Source organism: Pristis pectinata, chromosome 19 (genome assembly GCF_009764475.1).
Source record: "Pristis pectinata isolate sPriPec2 chromosome 19, sPriPec2.1.pri, whole genome shotgun sequence".
NCBI classification, from domain to species: domain Eukaryota; kingdom Metazoa; phylum Chordata; class Chondrichthyes; order Rhinopristiformes; family Pristidae; genus Pristis; species Pristis pectinata.
In genome coordinates, this window is record NC_067423.1 from 21,420,194 (window position 1) to 21,439,709 (window position 19,516).

At 38.1% G+C, this 19,516-nt stretch overlaps 1 protein-coding gene across 15 annotated transcripts in view; it reads right to left on the bottom strand.

Annotated features, from left to right (window-relative positions):
- The window catches only part of magi2a (membrane associated guanylate kinase, WW and PDZ domain containing 2a), a 321,741-nt gene that overhangs the window by 100,275 nt on the left and 201,950 nt on the right, over positions 1–19,516 (bottom strand). For 11 of the 15 annotated variants that reach the window (XM_052033861.1, XM_052033860.1, XM_052033858.1 and 8 more), the window contains 3 exons: positions 14,884–15,094; positions 14,573–14,652; positions 14,248–14,286 (listed from right to left, as the gene is read on the bottom strand). In XM_052033861.1, coding sequence (XP_051889821.1) covers positions 14,248–14,286; positions 14,573–14,652; positions 14,884–15,094 — 330 coding nt within the window. The remainder of the gene's footprint in view (positions 1–14,247; positions 14,287–14,572; positions 14,653–14,883; positions 15,095–19,516) is intronic. The other 4 variants (XM_052033862.1, XM_052033859.1, XM_052033872.1 and 1 more) reach the window with 1 other exon arrangement.

The following is a 19,516-nucleotide window of genomic DNA, read 5'->3' on the forward strand; positions in this document are numbered from 1 at the left end:
CCCTCCAGTCCCAACAACATCCTTGTGAATCTTTTCTGCACCCTCTCTGGCTTAATCACATCCTTCCTATAGTAAAGGAAAATAAGTAAAAGAATTTGATGAGGTCGAACAAGGCCATGTATAGAGGCTGGCACTGCTCCTTGAATTTTTCTTGGAGTGATGAACATGTCCACTGTGCTTCTTGATGTGATTTGGGTAGCAGTTCCTTGACCACTGAGAGAAGATGATTCAGAAGGACCAGGCAATTACTTTCCCTGTGGCAAACAGCAGGGAGGCCTATCTGCAGTTACCACAATTAGACTTAACTCCTTTCTTGATGATGGTCACAATTACAACACCTCTGAGGTTCCCTGATAAATCCTCTTCTTCCCAGATGTAGATGATGATATTGCAGATTTGTGACTGAAGCTCGTCATCGTCAAGCTTTAAAATTTCAGTGGGGATACCATCTATCCCTGAGGCCTTATTCTTCAGATGGAGCATGGCCTTTTCAACTTCTAGTCAGTCAGGAATGATGTTAGTTCTCCTATGTCTACGATGGTTATTACTTCAGAACGGGCTTTTCAGATCCTCCTCAGGTTATGACAGGGTTCCACTCCTGAGAACTATTCTTAACCCAAGCAGTTCAAAAATGCAGCCACCCAGCAATGTATTTAAATATAATCATAGGTCAACCAAGGACAACGTGTAGTTAAACCAGAGCATTTAACTCAACTGCAAGATGCAATGATATTGCCACAAACCAAGTTCCCACATAGTAGAAGATGCCTGCAGCCCTGCAGCAGCTGGGACATCCATCTCACCGGTCTCCCAAATGCTCATTCCGATGTAAGGGCTATCCATAAGCTGGGTGTTTGTAAACTGGGGAGGAACTGCAATGTGCACACTGGGAAAATGTCAGCAGACAAAAATGGATTGTGATCAGAAGTGCACATTCTAATTTCAAAACTGATGCTATTTCAACTAGAAATGATTGTTAATGCGATTTATTCTTGGAAAAAAATATTTTGGATTGGGTAGTGCTGCTTTTTTCAGTGCCATGCAATCCAATTTCTAGGCAACCATTCATAGAGCCATTTGAACTATGCAGAATCCCAGATGCAGGCCAATCAAAATGGGAAGGCATTACCTTAAAAATAACAAATTTAACATTTGGTTTTACATTTGTCATAAGGAGTTTATTTGGACTATTTAATCAAATGTTGGCTCTGATAAATAAAAACTGCTAAAAACTAAAAGCACCTGTCTTGACCATGAGGATCTTTCTATATTCGAGACTGCAGCTTCCACTTCTCTTTCATCACCAGATTTCTCTAGCCACAGGAATACTAATCCACAGCTGTTAAAATTAAATCAGGCTCCTAATTGCATTCAGGGAGCAATATTTAAGTATGTTAATGAAATATACCTTGGGGGTTGGGGTTGTATTTTCTCTATTAAATATGTATTGCCCCCATTCCCTCATCACCTCTCACATGTTATGGGGGGTGGGTGGGGGGAGAGTGAAGTATGGGATGTGGATAATTGGTTTACACCCATTATCATGACTGCTGCCTTTATCACAGGGGATGAGACAATTTTTTATATGCGGTTCATATATTAGACTGCAGTTTTAGTTATGTCTGTTTAATATTATGCCAATGATACTGTTAATGTAACAATAATCAAATTTCCATTGTCACACTATACAACCCAAGTACAGAAATTCTTTAATTTATTGATGCGTACATTTTGCAACTGAACCAATTATGATCTTTCCAGCACAGAAAGATGTATACCACTACCTCTTGAAGACTCTGAAGATCAAGTCTTGAAGAAAAAAAGACAGCCTTGCAGCAAGTTGCCAAGATTATTTCAGTAGAAAAAGAGTAGCAAATGCACGGAAACATCAATACCTTCCAAGTTCTATTCCAAATCACACAACATTTTGACTTGGATGCCTATTACTTTTCTTTCATCAAAGCAAATTCAAAATCTTGGCACCTCCTACCTATCAGTATTGCAGAAGTAGAAAAGATGTTGGATTCTTGTGATTCTCTCTCATTTTTTCTCTCTCTCTAATGTCCTCTAAATCTTCACTCCCCAACTCCCCATAGGAAAGTGCCTGGCATTTGCTCAACTCATTCCAAAAAATAGAATGGTTGATTTTAATATCAGCCTATTATATTTCTTTTGTCAAGTCATTATTTAACTTCAAGGCATGCCCCAAAAGCGTTAATCAGATAAATCTGCATTGATGCAAGTTACTTTTACACACATTAGGTATATCCAGTTACTTCTTCCAGATCTGTAGAGAAATGTAATAGCTGGCTGCAGTCAACTTTTTCAGGACTTGAACATGGAAGTTAGGAATGAGCTGGAGGTCAAGATGCTGGCTGAAATACTTAAGATATTAACTAAAGATTGTGTTTTGCCTTCTGATTTGCTGCATGTGATATGTCTGGCTGCTCAAGGCTTATTAGCACTGCTGAAAATCAGAAATACTTAACAACTGACTTCGGAAAAGGGAAATCCCTTTCACCTTGATTGCTAAATATTTTTGGGCAGTTTTCGAGGTCAGCAGCAATTGCCATTACTTTGCTATTGACTGCAAAATTTAAGCAATTATGTAGCAGAAACTACCACTGTAATATTTTATAACAAAAATGGAAGACCGAATTGGATATCCACGAAGAACGTGGCTGAATACTGTCAGAATATACTAAATCCTCAGGGCTCAATGCATTCCTTGGTCTTCCATCTGTAACAAACTGGGAGACCAGACTTTTCAGTGGAGAGAGGGCAAAGGGATATGGTAACACAAGCTATTAGACCAAAAGATATGGTTTCAAATACCACAATGACAGCTGGAAAATAATCACCTGATTCTTTAATGATATTCAGGGAAAGAAATCCGTCAGCCTTAACTGATGTGGCCTTTTTGTAACTCCAGGCCCACTAATAATGTTCCCCTTTGAAATGACTTCCTTAACTTTCCCTTTACTTCCTTTCTTCAGTTCATGAAGAAATTGGAGATAGATAATAAATTCTGGCCCTGCTCATGGCATTCACATCTCGTGAATCAATATGTAAATAATAACTGATATCTGTTGGTGCAGTAAAACGAGGCACAGGCTGAGCGGAATTACAGAGTGGAACAGTCATAAAGGCAAAAGTAGCAAGTTTTGCCACAACCTAAACTCTACAGCAAAGAAATCCCACAGGTATTTTGAACCAACCTTTTCAATCAAAATCAGTAAGACCATTCAAATAAATATGATCACAATTCTCTGAGAAACCATCCCTGGCATAAAGTGGAGGGGCAGACATGAGGTGAACCTAGCCCCTCAATTCAGGATCTTTGTACTCTATCCTAGCACTCAGTACTGAATTAAGTAGAATTAAGGCAGAAGTTGAAATAACAAACATTAAAATTATGATTTCCTATTTTAAAATCAATTTACTTAAAATTAATTATCCAGAGGAATCATAATGCACATTTATAAAAGTAGTTTCTTTGAAACAGACAGTATGCTCAGCAGTAATTATCATTTAGAGTGCCATGAATAAATCACTTACAATTCACAGAACAAACTGGATCATTTTCTTTGAATTTTCTGTAAGACTTAATATTGGAGATTTTTATCAGTTGATTATGCCAGAGTATGCTGCAAATATAGTGCAACCTATGTTGGAGGATGAATCTTGACACAAACTTCAGGACTTCTACATCAAAAATTGCGCATTTGCTCTGTGTGACTCCTTCACATCTGGCACACTGCTTGGCCTGACAGCTCTGTCCCTCAATGGTATTTTTACTCATAGCACTATTTTCTGAAGAGAGTATACAAGGATTTGTCTCATTACTTATACGACTTATTATATAAGTAAATTCAGATTTTGAAAACAAAATAGTTTTCCCAGTGCTAAACATGTTAAGTAACTTCAATCTTTAGAAGTCAATCTGCTTATACAAGCACACTGAAATTATAAAATGAGTTAGGAACAATTTCCACCACACAAATACCGCTAATGAGGGGAGTGCAAAATTTTCCTGGGGATTAGTCCGATGGAACTGAGCTAAGTACATTCTCAACCGTTGTGAAGCTTATGACACAACACACCCTGGCAGTTTCACATGAGGCATTAGCATGAGAAAGGTTATGCATGCCTAAAGCCAATGTTTTATTTTATTGATGCTTTCATTGAACTGTGTAATGTTATGGACTCGGTGAATGTCCCTTTAAGATAGTTTGTGTTTGGTGTGTGTGTTGTTTGTGTGTGTTGTGTGTGTGTGTGTGGGGTGGGTGTGTGTGTGTGTGTGTGTGTGTGTGTGTTTGGCGTGCTTACGTCAACCAAAGATAAAGGACATAATGACGTTGTTGAAGAAGTCAGTCAAAGTCAGTCAGAGGAGAGAGAGAGAGAGAGAGAGAGAGAAAGGAGAGAGAGACACCAGCCTGCTAGTTTCTCTATCGATGGATGAGAAACAATAACTGTGTCTGTCATTGCAATCCATGTATGGAAATTGGAAGTAATCCGGTGGAGTTCACTTTGTTGCTGACCTGTAGAAGGAAACAGGTATTTGTGTGGACGGCCACGATTCAGATGCTTTTCGGGGTGAGGAAGTCACTACCGAGTAAACACTGAGGTGTCGTTTGGGTTCCATCGTGGAACATTTGGATTTCGTAATTACTCTATGTTCTCTACATCTAATCTTCAGACAACGGTGGTTGTTGTTGAAGCCTTTGCTCATGTTTCACCTTATGGCTTGCTGAACAGAACTTTAAGAACCATTCCTGGACTTGGAGTTTGGGACTTTGCCCCACACACACACACACACACACACACACACACATATACACACACGAAGAGTTTAGTTTTTGGCGTTAATGTTCAAGGTTTAACATTTTTACTTCTAACATACTAACATTTTTACTTTTATTTTTCTTATTATCATAAGTAGTGATTAATAAAATAGTTCTTAACACTGAATCATGACTCAGTGTGCTTCTTTTGTTGCTGGTTCGTAACAAAATTGGGGGCTCGTCCAGGATCCAACCCAAAGATTAACGAGCGTCGTCCGGGATCGTATCCAACGATTGACGAGGGAGGTCTAAGTTTGAACAAATTGGGGTCTTAGTGGACGACTGATTGTGGTTGGTCTGATAAATTCTTTTTAATTGGCTTGTGTGTGTGGAAGCCAGCAGCAATGGATATTGAGGCATTTTTGGAGTCACCAACCCTAAAGGGATTGGAGGTGGTAAAAAAGGCTGATTTGGTAAAAATTGCTACAAGGCTAAACCTTAAAGCAGTAAAGCGGTCTATGAAAAAAGCAGTTATTCATAGAATGATAGTTGACTATTATTTGGAGGAGGAAGTGTTTGAGGTGAGTGAGGTAGTCGAGATTCCCGAGATTAAACCAGTGATTTCTGATGTGACTTCTCAACCAGTGGAGTTGGAGGATTTGGAGGAGGAAGAGTTAGAACAGTTTCCTGGGAGTGAGTCAGAGATTCCTGATGGCCAGGTGCAGTTAGCAAAGATAGAGCTAGAACAAATGTGAATGAAGTTCGAGTTGGGACACAGGAAACTAGCAGGCTGGTGTCTCTCTCTCCTTTCTCTCTCTCTCTCTCTCCGCTGACTGACTTCAACAATGTCATTACGTCCTTTATCTTTGGTTGACGTAAACACGCCCCACACACACACACACACACACACACACCCACACTACTAACTCTATCTTAAAGGGACATTCACCGAGTCCGTAACAATAGTTATGAATGCAAAGAGCAACTCTGAACAGCCTATTTTTGGAAAATAATATAACAATTACAATCAAAAAGAGGTTTCAAAATTAATGAACACCCTAGCATAAAATAACTTCTTGTTTGTTTTGCAATACCTTTCATAGTTGGAGATAGAGTACAAATAACCAAGGAAATCCCATAGATATTCTTTCCACTATCTTAGAACTTTGCAGCATTGAAACATGTCATTCAAACCAACAAGTCTATGTTGATATGCATATTCCACATAAATTTCTTCCCACATTTCCCAGTTCTATCAATGCATACTTCTCTTAAATGTTTCTAACTATGCTCCTACAGCCTCTCCAAGTGGTGCCAGTGAAGCATTGAGTTGGCACATTCATACAGTCTCATAATTTCAGTAATCTGGGCTTGATCCTGACCTCTCATGGTGTCTGTTCTCCCTATGACTGGGTTTTTCCCAGGTACTCTGACTTTCCTCCCACATTCCAAAGACATGTTGGTTAGTAGGTTAACAGGCAACTAAAATTCGCCCTATAGTATAGGGAAACAGGCTACAGGGCAAAAATGGGGGCATAGCATTGATGACATTACTCTGGGAGCTGGAATAGACTTGAAGGCCTAAGTGGTCTCGTTCTATGTCATAAAGAAATATTTGCACAACTCTAGGTAAATGAGCACTCTTGAATTTCTTAATTGATTCATTTATGGCTAACTTTCAAAATACTGCAGATGGAAATACAAAATATAAACAGAACCCTGGAAATATTAGCAGATCAGACAGCAGCTATGGAGAAAGTAACAGATGTAAAGCTTCAAATCTAGAATTTCTGTCAGAACTGGAGTAGGAGAAGGACAGCACAGTGAGGGGAAATATGTGATGATATTGACTGTAGGAAAGGAAATTCACAAAACATGTGTAATGGCAGGAATCATTTTAAAGCAAAAGAGGTGGCATTGTAAAGCACAAGGAAATATTTGAGGCAAGAAGTTAAAGGTCGTAGAATCATACAGTGCAGAACCTGGCTCTTCGGCCTGCTGAATCCACACTGACCATCAAACACCCATTTATACGAATCCAATACTAATCCCATTTTATTCTCCCCTCATTCCCATCAGCTCCCCCAAGATTCTACCATTAACTTAAACATGAGAGGTGATTAACAATAGCCAATCAACCAATGAACCTGCATGTCTTTGGATGTGGAAGGAAACTGCAGCATGCAGGGAAAACCCACACAGTGTTGACATGTAAATCTCATACACTGCACTGGAGTTTAGGATTGAACCCAGGCCACTGCACTACTGTGCCACCTCTTAGTCAGCAGAATTTGGAAACGGCAACAGAAGAATAATTCCAGCACTCAAACCACTGCTCAGATTTTTTTCCAGAGGCTGATTCTGCCATTGCTGTTTCGGACTCATCTCAATCTTTACTTGTGATTCTTATCAGAAGCCTTAAATCCCACATCACCAGGTTCAGGAACAGCTACTTTCTTACAACCTTCAGGTTTTTGAACTGACCTCTTGCACTACCATGGATTTGGCTTTGATTGTGTTTTATTTTTGCACTAATGTTTTGTTTTGCAGTCTTTTGGTTTCTCTTTGCTGTTTTGTATAATTTATGAATAATTTATACTCTTGTGTGTTGTCTGAATGTATGTGCCTGTGATACTACTGCAAGCAAGTTTTTTATTGTACCTGTACCTCACTGTACTTGCACACATGACAATAAACTCAACATGACTTGCTTAGCACCTTTATACATTGCATTATCAACTCTCATATAGAACATAGAAAAGTACAGCACAGAAACAAGGTCCTTTGGCCCACGATGTATGTGTTGACCATGATGCCAAATTAAACTAATCCCATCTGCTAGCACATGACCCATATCTCTCCATTCCCCGCATGCTCACGTGTCTGTTGAAATACCTCTGAAATATCACTATTGTATCTGCTTCCACCACCTCCCCTGGCAGTGCATTCCTGGCATCTATGGCTCTCCGTGTAAATAAAAACTATCTTCCTTTAAATTTTCCCCTCTCACCTTAAAGCTACGCCTTTTCCATCCTGGGAAAAATCTGACTATCTACCCTATCTATGATTCTCTTAAGTTTTATATACTTCTGTCAGGTTGCCCCACAGCTTCTGACACTCCAGAGAAAACAATCCAAATTTGTCCACTCTCTCCTTACATCTCATACTCTCTAATCCAGGCAACATTCTGGTAAACCTCCTCTGCACCTACTCCAGAACCTTCACGTCCTTCCTGTAATGTGGTGACCAGAACTGCACTCAATACTCCAAATGTGGCCTAATCAAAGTTTTATACAGCTGCAACATGACTTCTTGACTTGTACTCAATGGCCCAACCATTGAAGGCAAGTACGCTGTACACCTTTATACCACCCTCTCAAGTTGTGTGGTCACTCTCAGGGAGCTATGGACTTGCACCCCAAGATCCCTTTGTACATCAATGTTCCTGAGGTTGCTGCCATTTACTTCATACTTTACCCTTACATTTTATGGAAGAAAATTTAAAGCATTATTAAAAAGGGTCAAAGCCATTTCTGCCATGACAGTTGTCTGTCCTTGGTGGACTGCCAACTAGCTGACTGTGCCTAGCTACTGTATAAGTAACTGACTCCCATGCTTGCTTGTACTATAAGAAGGACGTGGGAACCTGTTTTTCTTTGGAATCATTGTTCTATAATCTATCCTAACGCTGCAGGCAGAGTAACTTCTAAACTGATAGTTGCTTCGGGTTATCACCTAGAACATGCTGTGAAACTTTTGTATTTCTGTAAATGTTTTGTGTAAATGCTCTTTGTCATGTATATTTTAACTATTAAAATGAGTGTAATCCTTTGCTGAGCAGAGTTTCGGAACTCCGCTTTTAGGAGTCTGAGCTCTCCGTAATATTATGCTACAATAAAGGCTTTCTGAAGCAGACGCCCTCCGGGTCCAAGTAATCCTTTTCCGCGACACATTTGACCTCTCAAAGTGCAACACTCGTACTTGCTCAGATTAAGCTCCATCTGCCATTTCCCTGCCCACATGTCTAACTGATCTATATCCTGTTGCATGCTTTGACAACGTTCTTTACCATCCACAACTTTGCAATCTTACTAATTAGCCAATCCACATTTTGTCCAAATCAACTGCCCTTTTTAAACAGAGGAACAACAGTGGCTACTCTCCAGTCCTCTGGGACCTCGCCTGTCGCTAGAGAGGACACAAAGATCTGTTAAGGCCCAGCAATCTCCTCTTTTGCCTCAATCAATATGTTCTATTTTTGTTTTATGTCTATGATTCCTAGATTTGGATTCCTCAAGTGGAAATACAGTGTCAACATTATAGAACTCCAAAAGATTACATTCCAGTTTCCCATTGAAAAGAGCCTGTCCATTAACTATAAGGCTCAAGTCATGGGTGTGATGGAACACTCTTCATTTGCCTAGATGCAACAACACTGTGGGTATTAGAGTCAGACAGCATGGAAACAAGCCCTTCGGCCCAACTGGTCCTTGACAAATCTGTTGCCCAGCGAGCTAGTCCCATCCGCCCACATCTGGCCCATAGCGCTCTTAACCTCTCCTGCCCATGTACTTATCTAGTTGGCTTTTAAACACCCCACTCCCTGGGGAAAAGATTACGTAATTTCACCTTCTCTTTGCCCCTCATGATCTTATATATCTCTATCAGGTCACCCCTCAATCTCCTATAATCCAGGGAATAAAGTCATAGTCTACATAAACTCTCCTTGTAACTCAGGCCCCTAAGTCCAGGCAACATCCTGGTAAATTTTTTCTGCACTCTTTCTAGTTTAATAACATCCTTCCTATAACAGGGTGACCAAAACTACACACCATACTCCAAATGTGGCCTCACTAATGTCTTATGTAATTGCAACACAACTTTACTACTCCTGTACTCAGTGTTATGAATGATGAAGGCCAGTGTGTGCCAAACACCTTCTTCATCACCTTTTCTACCTGTGATACCACTTTCAGTGAACTAAGCACTTGCACTCCTAGGTCCCTCTGTTCCATAACACTCCCATTCATTGTATAAGTCCTAAACTAGTTCGATCTCCTAAAATGCAATACCTCACACTTATCTGGATTGAGAGCCATTTTTCAATCCTCAGCCCACATACCTGGCTTATCAAAATCCCCGTAATTTTTCATAACCTTTTACACTATCTACAACACCACTTATTTTAGTATCATTCGCAAACTTACTAACCATGCCTTGTACGTTCACATTTAAGTCATTTATATAAATTACAAACAACAAAGGTCCTGGCACCGACCCCGTGGCACACCACTAGACACAGACCTCCAGCCTGAGAAACAACCCTTGACCATCACCTCCTGCTTCCTACCACTGAGCCAATTATGAATTGAATCCGCCATCTCCCCCTGAATTCCATGCGATCTAACCTTCCAGACTGCCCTGCCATGAGGAACCTTGCCAAAGGTCTTGCTAAAGTCCATACAGACAACATCCACCACCCTATCCTCATCTACCCATTTGGTTTAACTTCCTGAAGATCTCCAATAGATGGGTCAGGCATGACTTCCCATGCACAAAGCCTTGCTGACTGTTCTGGATCAGATCTTGTCTCTCCAAATGGTGGTAGATTGTCTCTCAGAATCCTCTCCAGCAATCTACCCACCACCAGCCTGTAACTTCCTGGCCTGTTTTTGTTACTCTTTTTAAACAAAGGGTAGGGAGAGAGTCTGCAGTGGTTCAAGAAGGCAGCTCAACACCACCTTTTCAAGGGCATTTAGGGATGGGCAATTAAATGCTGGCTCAGCCTGCGAAGCCCACATCCCCTGAATGAATTTTAAAAAAAGCTACAATCAATACTAACCTCGGCAAAGAACACTGAGCCTGACCTTGCTCTCATTTGCCTCCTATAATATAAACTAGGGACACAGCCTGTAGCTTCAGTTATCCACTTGCAAAGCAGGACAGAGAGTCCAAGTTTGATGGCCCAATGGCAATCAAAACAGAGGCCTTCCTGAAGGAGAGCTTCTGTGGATCAAATGACCAGACTAGTAGAATAGCCACAGCAATCTTTTGAAATGCTAATCTTGAACTGCATTTTTACATAGCATCTCTAGGGTGCTGAAATAAATGCTTTGTCATGTCTTTCTCAAGTGAAAACTAACCATGTTACCACACATATAGTTTAATATATCAGAGCCACCTGGAAGTAGCTGCTGCCAAGTCAGTAAATGTTCATTAAGCACAGCTTGAGCAAAATAAACCTTCCAATTATCTACACTGTCCTAAAGTTCTTTTCTTTCCTTTTTTTACATACAGGAAGTTAAGTGCTTTCTTTTAATGCAAAGCCTTTTCTAGAAGAAAAGAAGATCTTAATAATTAATTGAAAGCTATAATGTGCTTTAGTATTAGACTGAACAAACATAAATTGGCCAGGCAGAGATTTATACCAGGATTGGTTGCAACATTCTTCTGCACTGCGATACTTCTAAGATACCAGCCAATAGCTCTTGGGTCACAAATTCTTTATGGTAGTTTAAGGTTCCAAGTTTAACATTGCAAGTGTGGAATCTCAATGGCAATTATTGAATGACAAGGTTCCATGATATTTAAATTATAAACTCTTCATACCTGCACTGTATCTCAGTTTAATGGCTCTTCTAAAAAATACATTCTGAAAATGCTGTATTCCCTCAAAATTGCACTGAAATGTTAGCTCAAACTAATTGCTCAAATATTGCAATGGAGTTTGAATCTGTTGTTCTGGCACAGACTCTGGAGTGCTGGCATTGAGCTAATGCCAACACCTTAATGTAACAGCCATTGAGTGATGTACATATCCCATTGAGAGCCAAGAATCTGCTACTTCAAAATCAAATTCTCTTGAGTTATATTTAAGTTTATTCAAATAAATTAAACAATGAAAATATATTTAGAACGGCTTTAGGAATGTTGTTGTTAGGTAAAAATCCATCACTCCATAAGTTCATTGAGTAAGAACAGTGAGGTATAGGTGGCACTCTATCACTCTTATTTTGCTTTGTAAAGAATTAAGCATGATATCACAACTAGATGACTTGTTAATAGTACAGTTAAAGTATTATGAAGTCCATCATTAATTGAATAAAGGAAACAATATGCATCCAGATCAAGGAGAACCCCAAGTTATGAATAAGTACTGCAGTTTTACAATTGTGTTGGCACAAAACTTGATGACCACCAAAAGAAATGCTTCCCTTCAAATTCAAACTTTGGATAAATTAAAAATCAAACCCCTATGCTGTTCTAAATATATCTACAGGTACTGCCGAGCCCTAAGCATGTATAACAATGCTTGCAATGCCAAATATTCAGCACTACTTTCCTGTCAAGATAAAAAGGTAGACCAGTTGTGTCTAGCGAAGTTACATGATGGAGAATCAATCTCTGATTACCATCACAAGCAAATACCAATATGTATATCAAATTGTAAGATCTGTTTATGTATGTATTTCAACACTTATTCATACATAGCAGTCTGAAAACTAATTTGAATTACTATAAATTGGGGTCTGGTGACAATGAAAGTTCAGTCAAATGAATGGTCTAAGTTCCTAATATATGAAATGCAGTCTCTCAATTCATTGCTGGAGTCCTTACCTGCCAGGTGCTATTTAATTCCTATTCTGGTGTAATTATTATTAGAAAAAAATTTCAAAGAATTGTGAAATATATCACAATACTTTACAGCTATTTAAATAGTTCCAATTAATTAAGACTTATTTATATGGCAAATTCAAAAGAACAAATTTAGTCCCTTTCTCCAGTATCCAAAATCAAAATCAATAATCTTCACAGTTTGAATGACTGCAGAAGTATTAATGCTGCAGTAATAAATGGATGACTGCTTATCGTTAAAACAATCTAATTTGTCAGATATCTCTATACTTAGTAGTCGAGATAGGGACATTTTATTGCACATCATATTTGGCATAAACTTCTTAGTTTTCTGTGCACTAAGGGCTCCTGTTTTGCGAGAGATTAAACCTACACAGAAACACTTCATATAGGCATGGATCATTTTCCAGAAGCAAAAAAATTAATTTTTTGGGAGGCAAAGGATACACACCAGGGACTCTTTGGATACAAGAGACAAGCAACCAGCAGGTTAATCAAATACAAGATACTGCAAATGCTGGAAACCTGAAATAGAAACAAAACGTGCTGGAGATACTCAGCAGGTCAGGTAGCATCCTTGCAGAGATAAACAGAGTTGTCATTTCCAGTTGAAGACCCTTTATCAAAATTCATGAAAGATCACTGAACTGAGATATTAACTCTGTTTCTCTCTCACAAATGTTTCCCCTGTGTGCTTTTTCCCTATGCATAGGATACAAACCAAAAAGAATAATAAATGGTAATGATTTAGAACAAATCGTAATAAAAATAAAACTAGATGGACATACAATGGATTTAGGTGATGAGACATCTTAATAAAGCAATAAAAATGAATCACCATTTCTGTCATTGTTGCCATGGATGTAACTGTAGAGACCATTTTAATTGATAACTTTGGGTCTCCTGCTCATTGTGGCAATGCTGTTGCTAGGGAAACGTTTGTTTCAGTGCAGCGGGCAGCTAAAGAGGATAAGATGCTAGATTTCAAACAGTTGCAGTGTTCTGTTACACACATATTGAAACTGCAATATTTTGAAAAAATGTTTGCCTTGGATGTTCTTTCAATTCCATAAAAAATGTTAAAATATAACTTTTAAAAATGAAATTGCGAGAAGGCATACAGTTATAAAATAAACCTTTTTAAAAAATACGGTTAAGGTTTCTCGACAGCAAAAGTAAATTAAGACTCTCCATAAGCACTGTACTCCCATGTGCACAGCAGTTTAATTACACAATACTGAGAACCCATCTTAGATTTACCAGTTCATAAACAATATACGTGTTTTATATATGCTACAATCTATTGATGTGAATTCTAATTTCTTGCCAAGGTGCTTTAATTTTGAAAATTAAAAGCAATCTTTATAACATTATATCAAAAAATTGTTTTGCATTATGCCTTCATTTGGTGCTCACAGATCCCAGATAATATGAAAAAACCTTTTGACTACAAGCATTTGATTTTTCATAAAGATTATTCATACTCAGGATTTTTTTTGCACTGAACCTAAAAGTCTATCAGTTTGGCTTATAGGATGCTTGTTGCATATTTGTGTAAAATATATTAATATATATTTTAGATTATGTGCTTTTCAAATAAAACAGAATAAAGGTTGCAACGTTGTATGATTTAATGTAACATTAAAATTCTTTTCCTCACAGTAATCCAAAATAGCTTTGTGAATGTTTTCATGAAATCAAAACAAATTGTGCCAAAGAAATGCAGAAAGGAGATGGTAAAAATTCTCACTGAAATGAAACAAAATGGCTATATGAAAAGAGCTATATCTTGAAAATAAAATGAGAAAATTACTTAAAGTTACAGTACCTAGCTTCTGTCCAGTGTTTCCAGATTGCAGCTTGTCTCCTTCAATTTTAAATCAGAAATATAAAATTAACATAGAAAATTCTCCAAGGCACAGAAAAAGACAACCTCAGTTTCTACACTGCTGCAGCTGATATCATTGGATTGGAGAAGAACAAACAATATGCAGCGAGCAGTGAAGGTCACCTGTGTCCCAGTGTTAGCTGCTCTCATTAACTATTATTCAGCAGCAAGATGCACTCTCCAGCTATCAAATCTAAAACAAAAAACAATTGAATTAAAAAAGATTATGCACACATGCAAAGCAAAGGAATGTGGATTTACTTACCATTATCTTTACATTCTTCCGGAGGCTTTGCCTTTTTAGCTAAACGAGGATCAAGCCAGGACGTTGTTTTGGTGTTATGGCTAACAAAGAAATAAAACAGCTCTAGGCTTATCCTTAAGAGTTGCTTGTTCAGTCAAGTTGTAATCAAGGCATTCAATTTGAAAAGACAATCTAATTAGCTGCAGAAGTTGTGCAAGGCACCTTTATTTTGGCTACATTCTATTCAGTTAAATTACGTTAAAACCTTAAAACATTTAAGTCATTTAAAAATGTTCATCTAGAAATCACATATATTTGAATAAATGCCTTACTCAATAAAGTAGACTTCGCCTTTTTCAGTATATGCCATCTCCCAATTCTCAGGCAGTGGACCCAAATTGTCCCCATCCTCTGGTTTGGTTTGCTTCTCTGAAACTAAATCTTCTTTTGTTCCTTTTGTAAGGCCATAGACTGGTGCAGCACAAGGATGTGAAAAATTTTCACCTGAGGCATCAGTGCTTTTGTCTTCATGTTCACTAGATTCTGTGTGGAGGACACAGATAAGTACCCTGAGCAAAAATACAATTCATGCACAAACAAAATAATCATTTTGTTTTGGTGTCAGATTTAATTAGATAGAACTTCAAATTTGGCACATGCAAGCTTATTAACTGATCTCAATTTAAAATCAAACAAAACAACATGTGTTTCATTTAGTAAATCCAGAATCCACTAAATAAAATGCTGGTAATGATGAAGAAAAGCACATTTTCAAAACTAAGTGAATTCAATTCAAAACAAACATAAAATTTAAATAAAACTACATGCCATTTTAAGACCAAATGCAGCTGGAAAAGTACCCAGTAAATCTGATACTGGGCAACAAAATACACTTTGAAATAAACCAAATTAAAATCCACCTGCTTTAAAATAATAAGCATTGCAGTAAACCAAAACTTACCCTATATTACCTTATATTCAATGTTTTGGAATACGTTTCATAACAGACATCTGCACAGAAGTTAGATTGCATAGCACTATTTGTTTGAGTGCCATGTGATGGAAAATGTATATACCATGTAATGAAATACAGCAACAATTATCTGGGTCATTTTGTCATTCTGGAAAACCAACTGGACAATTCCCTACACAAGTTGTGCTGGTGTATCTGAAGTGATTTCCACATCAATACACAAAAAATTACATCAATCCTTATATACAACACACCTTTTGGAGCAATGTTTGAGAAGTTAAATCACACTGCTCCAAAAGTGATCATCAGTGAGCACTCCAAGGACAGCTAGATCTTCAGAGCACTGTGACATATTGGGATCCCACCAAGGAAAATCTTGTCCCTTTTACCCATTAAGCTCCTCCCTCCTCAGTACTGCCCCTTCACACCCACCAAATTCCCTGCTGATTGATCTAGAACCTAACATCCCTGATCACCTATCTTCCCTAACCCGAGTCCTTGATTGACCAAGACCCTGTCTCCCCTCCGCTCACCAATCTCTATCTGCAGCTCAGAGTTCATACCACTAATCGTCAATCTTCCCTCAATCCCAAACTCATCTCCACATTCATATGGCTCAGGTCCTAATTCCTTTCTGCCCACTAATTTACTCCCACTGATCAGCTCAGGCCACAAGCTACCTCATACTAACCTCTTACCCTATCACTATCTCTCCAACTCCCCCAGTATGATCCAGTGACGTGACATTTGGTTCATTGCTAACAACAAAGTGTCTGCCAAGGAGTTCAGAATTGAAATTGAGTAGGACATAGACTGACATAATCTAAACCACAGGCAGATTCTATAAATTTCATCATAGGTGAAGATGTTTAGAATTTAGAAATGTAACTGAAGGCAAGGCAGAGGCTGGTGATTTGAGATGTATTTACTTAGTGAATATGTGAAAAGGCTACTCACCACACCACACCTTGAAAATATACATCTTTGACACTTAGAAAATGTTGTGACATTTTGGTGTATTATGAAATTCTACCTTTGAAGTTAAAATATTTTCTTCTTGAAGGGCTAGACACATTAATTAGGAAGAAAAATATATAATCGTCCAGATTTCAATGTCATTGAACAGTGATTCTGTCAAAGACAAGGTAATGGCAAGTTACATCACCATCACTTTAGTTTGTAAATTGAAACCATTGACACCTCCCATCATTTCCAATGTGGAATTTATTTTACATTCAAAGAGCAAATACGACTCGTTAATCCATCTGGCTTTTTCCACCACACTGTGATGATCAACCTGAGGCACTTGGCTATCTTCATTACGAACATGCTGATGAAAATATTTCAAATAAATATACTTGTTTTTATTTACTTTCAAACAGGTTTAGAATGAGCCAATAAGTCAATAAAAATGTTGGCCTAAACTTAGTGCTTGCATTCTTTCCTCTCGGCCCAACAGCTAAGGGGATCAAGGCCCACTCTGTAGACTAAAGCACGTAACTTAGGCAGATTCTTCAGGACAGTTCTGAGAGAGTGCTGCACAGTCAAATGTTCCTTTTTTAGATGAGATTAAATCTGGCAGGTCTGCCTTATTAAATAGAAATAAAAAATATCAGAACTAGGAGTAAGCCATTTAGCCCCTCACATCTGTGTTGCCATAGAATAAGATGGCTGATCTTTTCCCTTAGCAGCACTTTCCTGCACTAACCCCACATCCCTTGATTTACTTAATATCCAAAAAATCATCAATCTCCAGACACCTCAAGGAAGGGATACATCATCCCTGCATCCACTTGGTCAAGGTTCCTAACAATATTGTATGTTTCAATGAGATTACTTCTCATTCTTTCTAACTCATTCCTTTAACCTCAAGATTTAGATTCAATATGACCTAACATTTTTCCACATTTTATTTCATCTAGTATATCCTCTTTTACCCTGCCCCGAGCCCCCTAGAAGCCTCTCTCCACCCTCTCCCCACCCTCTCCACAATCCAGTCACCTGGCTTTGTATCAGCAGCAAACCTGGATATCTTACTTTTGGTCTGCTCATCCAAATCATTCAAATAGATTATGAACAGCTGGGAGCCTGTGTTACTTTCCGTTTTCTGTCTGTTACAAATTCTGACTTTATGCTGGTATGTTATACCTAATCCCATGCATTTCATTTTTGGTTAATAAACTTATGTGGCACTTTACTGAAGGCCTCCTGAAAGTCCAAATACAAGACACCTACTGGCTCCTCTTATCTATTGTGCTGGTTATAATCTCATTATTATGTAACTACATTGTCAAATATAATTTGCTTTCCTTTTAAATCCATGTTGACTCTGGCCAATCCTAGCTGTCTTTTCTTTGTCCCCCTTTCTTAAATAGAGGGATTGCATTAGAATCAATGAAATTTAGAAATTCATAATCTTCCAGAATCTTTGACATTTTGGAAGGTGACAACCAGTTATCCACTATCTCATTAGCTACCTTTTAAAAATCATTGTGACTCAGATCATTGGGTCCTGGGGATTTATCAGTTTAAGGTCTCATTAATTTCTTCAATAGTTTATTTAAATTAATGTTAATTTATTTCAGCACTTCATTCCCTCTGGATCTATAGTTCACCACTATTTCCAGGAGGCAGAAACAAAATATTTGTTTCATTAGTCTGACATTAGCAGAGCCTGTCCAAGGTCCATGTATCTCGGCGAAAGCTTTGTTCAATCTCAAGTGTTCTTGTTGAAATGTGAAGATACACAGCTGCCATTCAAGAGCAGACAGCAGTTATCAAGGAGTTGACTGTAACTGAGTCGGTCTGAAGGCAGTCACGACAATGGTACATCAAACCTACAACAAGCTGCAAACTGATCAGATATCTAGCCCTTGGAGTTTGCATGTGGCTTTGTGCTATCCTCTGCGGTGGGAGTTCTTTGAGGCCCTCTCTCACTGCCTCCTGTTAGCTAAAGTAAAAGACATACTTGGATGTTTCGATCTGGTTTCTTATAAATTATCAACATAACTAAAAATGATGATTAATGTATTGCATATTTATAAGAATTAGTTCAGATATTTGTAAATGTATTACTGGAGTATTTTTTTAAACTGCAGGATGTAGATCAAAATTGATAAATATTTGCGCAAACTGGCATGAAATTATTCAAGTTACATTTTTGATGAAGATGAGTGAGGACAGGCACTGTTGATTGAAACAAAACAATAAACAAATACCAGAGGCCAACAAAGGGAATTTAATAATTAATTCAAAGAATTACTCCACACAAATGAAGTTGTATTGCATAATTTTTTTCTTCAGACACAGGCATATTTTGGCACATGTCTTTTCCATCGAAGGCATTGTTAAAAACAGTTAGATCCACTGTAGTCCTAATGAGACAGATAGAGTGAGTTCTTTTAGAATTTCCCAATAATGCTTTCACCTGAATGCTGGAAAGTAGAGAAGTTCAGGGTGCAGCCACCAAAGAAAAAAGGCACATGATTTCATTGTTTTAATTCATTGTTACCACTGTGATTGAGGCTTATCTTTTCTTCAAATTACATTAAAAGAATATGCTCAAGCTAAATTAACACAGAATACCTTCAAGTATCATTTCAGGAGCTGCAATAGCATGTCACCTCTTACATTGCGATGTCCTAATCAGTGAATGGCAGAACTTCAAAGTGAAAGCAACACATTTCAGCTCATACCTTAACTGTATTTGAATATCCTGTACTACAAACCAACATTTTATGTTTGGTTCTACATTTCCCATACTGGTTATTAAAACAGTTAGCTGCTTTTTATGGAATGATAATACTGCCACCAAACAAGACAATAAAACTCATTTTATGTTATTTAAGAATTAGACAGCATCTGCTAAAACATCTTTCACTTGATCATTTACTGCTGTCAGTGAAAGGAAGCTTTACATCCTTTAAACAGAAAAGACATGAAGACTTGTCTCTGGGGTGGTGTGCAAGGAAAATGTTAACGCATATTCCAAG